At 40.8% G+C, this 7,665-nt stretch overlaps 1 protein-coding gene across 1 annotated transcript in view; it reads right to left on the reverse strand.

The window, feature by feature from the left end:
- Positions 1 to 7,665, reverse strand: part of usp43b (ubiquitin specific peptidase 43b) — an 83,781-nt gene that overhangs the window by 47,482 nt on the left and 28,634 nt on the right. Inside the window, exon 3 of the mRNA XM_005738004.1 lies at positions 4,222 to 4,325. Within this exon, the coding sequence (XP_005738061.1) occupies positions 4,222 to 4,325 (104 nt within the window). The remainder of the gene's footprint in view (positions 1 to 4,221; positions 4,326 to 7,665) is intronic.

Here is a 7,665-nt window from a genome sequence, read left to right on the forward strand (position 1 = left end):
ACCGGGCTATTACAAGGATAATTCTCCGGTCTGTCAACTCTAGATGTTGTATTGCATTGGACACTGCATTGCAAAGTGCTACACGGGCAGTGACGGAGCCCCAGGACTCAGTTCCTTGGAAGCCAAAAGAGAGAGAGAGACAGGAGTCGGGAAATTTTTGTTCCAAGTCTAATTCCAGCAGTGCAATACATTCATAAGCAATTAAAAACTCAGTGTTTGGATGCTTGTCTGCAACTCTTGCACTGGTAAAATAGACTGACAGTGTAATGTATATGCTGGAGTATCTGTGTAAAGGTTTTGCTAAGGAAAACTCAGCCTGTAGTACACAGTATACAACAGAATTGAATGCACGCATGTGCAGTAGCACTTTTAAGCAATCAAAAACAAGTAAAGACTATATTATAAATAAAGGACCTGAAGTCAGAGTACACCGGTGTATACTTTAGCTTATTCATTCTCATTTGACCCCCTGCTGAGGTAAAAAAAATATACACAAACAAAGCAGAGGGTCAACAATAAATACATCTATCACCCATGTCCAAACACAGATACAATCTCTAAAATGTCTTTAGAGTTAAACAATGTCGTTATCTTATATGCATTTGGTCTCAATCTAAAATATACAGCAGATATATTTAATGATTATAAATAAATAATGAAATAATGATACTAATATCCAAGGTTTCCCAAGCTACAGAGTATGTGATTAACATATGTAACATAATAAAATCTGCCCCACCTACACCTCGCCAAATAACACCAAACCTAAACTATGCAAATTATTTTCCAGCTGGAACTGTCGCTTAAATAATCCAGAATGTAAACAGATACATGGATACACTCATATCACTTTTAAAACATGCCAGGTTTCCAATTTTGCCTCAGGATATCAGATATCCTTATGTCAAGTGCTGCTTTTATGTACTTGCCATTTACCACTCCAGTCTGTCCCCATAAATAAGAAAGTCCTACATGATCAAATATTTGCTTTACCTTCACAGCCCAGTTTGATATCAAGTGGGCTGGACCAGAACACTCTGTTTTCCTGCAGTGTAAAGACGTTTAACTACACATTTAATCTCTGCTACATCTTAATGTGGTAAAAACAGAGTAGTGCATCCATTTTTGGACTCCTTCACATTTTTCAAAGTAGTCCCCTGGGCCAGATTGGAGTCTTTATTGAGCTTATTCTGGCCCTCAGGCCTTATGTGTGACACCTCTGATCTACACCAAGATCCAAGAAAGTCCTTGGTAAAACTAAAAACGCAGCTGCAGCAGTATTAAGGATGTACAAAAGCAGGTAAAGCACCACTAAATACAACCACAATGGCTGTCCGTCTGCAGTGATGCCACTGACAGTGCACTGCTTTCATCATCTACCTCTTAAAAACAGACGATTCAGAGCCGGCGGTATTCTTGTCTGTAGGAATTTTTGTGACAGCTTGCTCTCAAATTTGCTGAAGAGCACGAACAGAAGCCTAACGAACACCGGGCGCAGGCTAAATGCTTCAGCTTCAGCTCCAGTATGTTTCTTGTGAACATGACCAATACATAGCGCAGAGGTTGGAGCGTGATGATATGGACCTGGACGAGTGCAAAAGGGAGACAACATTTATAGGCGGCACAGACAATGCCTGAATGCTGGCTGACAAGATGACTTCCGTCTCCTAAAGCTTGGCAGAAGATGAATATTCCAGCATAAAAAGGATCCACAGAGCTCTGCCAGAATCACACAAGAGTTTCTAAAGAAGGAAAATGTAAAAAAAAATAAAACCCAAAAAACTATTACTTGACCAAGCATTTCACCTGCCTTTAGTCAAATAAAAAACCTTTGGGGTGTTTCAGAAAAAGGAAAGGTGAGGCAGCACATCCTCTCCATCAAAGACGAGCAGGAGGAAGAAAAGAGTCTCTGAAGAATGGCAGAACATTTCTTCAGAAATTTGCACAATAGCAGCATCAAAAATAAAGGTGGACATAAGAAGTGTTGAAAAAAAACTGCTTCATATCTGAGCTCCTTTTGTGGGCCGCGTCTTTTTACTGCAGTAAACCTCAAACGGTGGTTCTAATTTTCAATAAGAGCAATTACCCCGCCCTTCAAATTGGTGCAATTATTTTGAGGTGATAACATTTTCAATCTTTTGACATCTACGTGCTACCGCAGAGCGATGCACTCGCTCCTGTTGTATACTGCGCACTCTCTCTGTGCCGTCTCACCCACTCTCGCTGGCTAGGACACTATTTGAGTGGGAGAGAGGAACAAATCTTGCCTGCCGGGCTGCTATGGCTGCTGCTTCCTATGTAGACCCACCCAGTGTGTCACAGCTGAAACATTTGAGAGTGAGGGTGGCAATTAGGCGATGCGCTCTGACAGATGTAATACTGGCAGTCACACAGAGCTGCCAATTTTCCAAAGAATTAGCAGATGGAAGAAGGTACAGGCCACAGAGAGTACGCATCAGAGGCAGTTCAGCCTGGAAAGCCTGCACTTTTATGAAAAAGTCTTGTTTACAAAAAGATGAGATTTGAAATCAGCAGCAGCAGCAACAACTGCTTAGATGTTAGGTATAATAGAAGTAAACTGTAACCTAACTAACCAACGAGGCAAAGCCTTGAAAGCTAAACTGCGGCATAAACGTAGTTTCTAACGGACAAGATTAAAAATTCTACTGAGATAAAGTCGACCTGTTCCACTCTCAGGAGGCTGCAGCTGACAGACGTGTACATCAGCCGCCTCTTTATCTCCAGGATGACTGCTCCGTGGGAGACATGAGGACATCCAGCTGCACCGAAATGTTAATAAGACAGTGTGCTAAGCGCTTTCCCCCTTTTTTCCCCTTAAAACCCACCTTCCAAAAAAACAGGAAGAAAAGTCTTTGATTGAAAAATATTCACAAAGCATTACAACAGAGAAAATACTCGACCATTGTGACATCCCTAATTGTTTCAGCACAAAAAGGAAAGCACTCTAAATAAGTACTTAAGAGATTTCTGTTTTTCTAAGAGGCTCAGAGGTTAGAGAAGCAGGCCAGTTTTTCATTGGGCCTTTTCAGAATAACTGCCTCTGTCTGCCTGGTAATTAGTGCTGTGTGTGTGTGTGTGTGTGTGTTTGTGTGGGCGAAGATTTAAAGTCCTTCTAACCTGGCATGTGTGTCTCTGAGGGCTTCTCTGTAAAAGAAATTATGACATCTCCATTAAATCGGCCGTATTTAGCAATTACTCTGCAATCTGACCGGTGAACCCTGAACACCGTGTACTGTGAGCCTGTAAGTGGATTGTGTGATTTGACCCCCTCTCTTCACTGGTATTATTCAGTAATATTTATGTCATTTATCTACACAGTGTGAGCCTGGACGAAACACAGGAGTGCCATGAGACAGACGTGTCCGCAGGAGCTATTTAAGTCGTGACCTTTCTCTTGCAGAGCAACCTGACATTTAGACCACTTGACAACATGGCAGTGGACCTTTGTGCAAACAAAACTCACAAGATGCTTGATATGGTATGTGCTGATTTCAGCCAAACAGAAAGAAATGTCTGCTGGCAAATAGTTTTTGGTTCAGAAGAATTTTTTTTTTTACAAAGTCACTTTTGTCTTGCTACAGTCATTCAATGGGAGAAACAGTTTGACAGGCCTTCTGTGTCTGGTAACTGTCAGACCAAGTTACACCCATTGTCTGTATATAAAAGATGGATGCAGCTGTTGAACTTCTGCAAAAATCCCTTAAACCCAATTCTTTCTACTGGAGTAGACTCCTTTGGATGCACAAAGGAATCTTTTTTTAGTACTTAGGGATGAGTGGATTCTTGTTCTGTAACTTACTGTAGGTAGTATTGTGATTTTCACTTAAATAGTTTATATGCTTTACTAAGTCTGAAAGGTGAAAAACAGGTTTTTAATGCAAAATGATGTTTAAACTGTTGCTTTTATGTAATACATCTACATAAACACAGTTCTTTCCTCCACTAACTTTCTATATTGTGTTCTTGTGTGCCCCCACTCCTTTGTTCTTGGTCTCCTCTCTGTGACATACATTAAAATGCCACTTCAAGGAAGTTACCCACATCTTTAAAATACAGTCTATTAATGACTCAAGGAAGGTTTCAGCAGTCACTTGTACCATTATCTCTTCACGTAATGATAGTAAGCCAGCAAGATGTGACAAACTGATTTGTCCTTAATGTCGACTTCATTTAAATCAAATTTTATCCTTAGAAACTCACTTGTATTGTGCCTGGAAATGCTCCTGGACAAAGCTGTGCTGGACTCTGGGCTGCTGTGACTGGGATGGATCAGGAGACGGCACTTCCTCAGCTCCAACAGGGCCCTGCGGCACAAAGGAGGCCACACATAAACACAGAAAGTCTATCCCATTCTCATATTTATTATATATATACTGCAAAGGTTGTTAGGCATTGTTAATGAGACAGCAAATGTGTACTTTAAAGGTAAATTGAGTAAAATATCACCAGTAGATGTCAGTAGATTGCAGACAACCACCCATCGAATTCTGTTTTGTTTTTTTTACCCCTTCCTAATTCAAGTGTATAATCTTAGCTATGGGGGATGATGTAGGACAAACAACCTCGGTTGCCATCCATCTGTAGTGAACTGTTATGTGTCCATATCTATCTACTCTGGAAGAAGCTGTAAAACCTTGTGAAAGTAATCTGAAGAGATAGTGAAGCTTAGTAGCAACAGCTAATGAAACTTTCTTTGAAGTGGATCCAACATTGTTGGATTTGGACGCTTAATAAATAAACTCTCATACGATGTGAGAGTGTAATCAACCTTTTTGAAGGAAAGTGTGATTTTTTTTTCTGTTAGCTAACAACCAGCTGTTTTTTTTTTTAGCTAACTTTGTGTCAGATGCCCGAAGACAGGATGGTTGCATGTCTTATTTTCTGAGTAACTGTAAAAATACCAGGAATAAATCAACATGTTTACGCACGTTTTTGTGTGCTAGAGCCCTGACTTCAGTTTAGGAGACGAGGCTTGAGGTAAGGAGGAAGTGGATGAGGTGGAAATGAAGGAGGAAACAGAGCAGCGTTAGAGGAAGAGAAAGAAAATATACTGTACATGTACAAATGTTAAACAGCCGATTAGGTGTTAATCGATGTCCATCTCAGTCACAGGCATTTGCACGTTTTTAGTTTGCTTTTTAAAAAACCTTTAAAAGAGCGCTCTGTCCTAAATATAACCCCTTCAAGAAGCCTTTATTTTTATTTTATCAAATTCTTACAAATGGGAGGAAGCTGACCTTGGATGGAGATAAAAGTAGAGAAGTTTAAAAAAAAGGAGTGAGCAGCCAAAGAATTGCAAGGTCACACTAAATGTGTGGGATGAAACACGCTGGGAGGATCATAAGCAATGCTGACGACACAACTATGTGAACAATCTTCTGCATCAGTTTGCAGATGAATTCATGTTTTCCTAATTACAAACCATAAGCAATAAACGTTTGAATAATGTGCCTTTCACTTCATAATGCTGCCAAAATGTATAGATCTGTTTGGCTGTGTGCGTAAACCAAAGTCATGTAGCGGGCTGAGAAGAACACAGTAGTGTTTGTTGTGCTTTAATGCCTAGTGCATCATATTTGATACACAGAAAGAGACTTCTGCATCATCAGTGTAATCCCCCCCATGAAAAACCTCAATAAATGACAAAATACATTAGAAAAAAAGAAAATATGAAAATCGTTTTTTAAAATTTGTCAGCAGGTTTAATAAAAACTCAGTACACTGAATTTTCTGGCAGTTATTTGATGGTTTAGGCTTTAAAGGGGTTAATAATGACACACTTTAACTAAAATGTAAAAGTGCTGAACGTTATGACACGTAGTCACACAGTGATATTTCTGTGCTGTATTGACTCATTCACACCTTTTCAGGCAGGGGAAAATAAAAGCTGGAAAACATTCTTTAAGTGGTTCTGCTTTAAAAGGGCATAATGTGGCATACAGACCTGCTGCTAGCATTCCTCTGCTCACACGCTATCAGTCCCACAATAGCCTGGTGTAAAAAGTCAGGTACTTGAGACTGCATTAAGTCATCATATCATCTCGGTGCTTTTTACGTCGGGCTGGCAGAGCCAAATGGAAATGCACTCTCTGAGCCTTCTCTGTTGACCCACACTCTCGCTCTGTTTACTATTCCTCAAGTTTCTAGCTACTGGTCCCGTACTGGCTGCCGCTGTTCCCAGGCTGGCAGCTCGACCATGACGTCCCCTCACAAAGTTAAAAAAGGGGGTTTTGAATTTCTAAAGGGGAGAGGGAGGTGGAGGGTGTGCGCGTTTGTTTGTCTGTGAGGTGCACTCAGAGTAACGCAAGACTCCTTTGCAGTTTGCCAGCATTTCCAAATGCTGACTCTATTCTTCTGAAAGCATTTGAGCTCACAGAGACCCCAGCCTGAAACCTGACCACCCTGCTGCACTGTGCTTTAAGAGGAGCACAATGACAAACCTCTACCTCCTCTCTTTTCATGGAGTCGAGGAGCTTTCATATCTTCCTGTCACGGGAGGATTAACCAAAAGCGGAGGTTCAACACGGCTGATCTTCCAGTTACCGCTTTATGTACAACAAGCAGTGAGAGCTCGAGAGTGCAGCCTGTCGTGCATTTGCATTTCGAGCTGACATCAAGCGCAGCATTTTACTCCCTCTTTTTCTTCCACATGCTTGCTAATGGATTCCACTGCTATCTTTATGGAGAGATAAAAAGCAACACCGAGGCCACAGAGTTCAAACACAGTTGGTCTTATCACCTCTCTGGAAACCCATGCCCTGCCGTGTCAGTAGACTGTAAGGTGTTAGATGTGTGCTAACAGTAGCTGTTGACGGCATGGACATTTAAACACAGTGAGGAAGTGGGGGCAGCTTATGTGCCTTCTGATATGGGGTTCTGAAGAGTTATCTAAATGATCGTGGTCAGATATCAGTTCCCACAGAGGAAGCTGCGTCTGCTGCTGGTTTAAGAAATTGTTTTACAGGTTGGGAAATGACCCCAGCAGAACAGGGGGGCCATCTCAAGGGATGGCATGCACAAGTCTGAAATTGAGATGCTATCTTTGAAATTGCTTGTCAGAAAAATGTGCCATCTTTCAACCTGATAAAACTGTAACTAAACAGACAGGCAACAGAGAGAGAAAAAAAATCCACCCAGCTATTTATAGAGCCACGAAGGAAAAGAGAGAGAAAAACCCGACATAAAATGTCACTACTTTTCTGACACTTACCTTTCAGTATTTGAAGCAAACACACACACAAATGTTCCCTACTCTTTAAAAATATTTTCATTTTACTTGTGTCTCATTACGACATTTGTGACAAGCAGAGGCTCATCCAAGGGGAAACTGTGTTACCAGTCCAGTTTAATTTTATTTTATTTACACAGCTGCTTTATATTGTAAGGTAAAGACTCGACAATAATACAGAGAAAACCCCAACAATCTGATGACCCGAGCACTTGGTGACAGTGGGAAGGAAAAACTCTCTTTTAACAGGAAGAAGACTGCAGCAGTGATAAGGAGTCAGGCAAGCAGCATTATGGCTTTCATTTGTACACGTACAGTAGAATTACTGCTTTAAAGTCTCTTTTGGGTTGGTTTTGTGTTTATACCTAAAAAATATATAAGAAAGATTACTTGTGTATTCTCATTGGGACAGGTAT

Source organism: Pundamilia nyererei, unplaced genomic scaffold, assembly GCF_000239375.1.
Source record: "Pundamilia nyererei isolate P.nyererei 1_Seehausen unplaced genomic scaffold, PunNye1.0 scaffold00081, whole genome shotgun sequence".
Lineage (NCBI taxonomy): Eukaryota > Metazoa > Chordata > Actinopteri > Cichliformes > Cichlidae > Pundamilia > Pundamilia nyererei.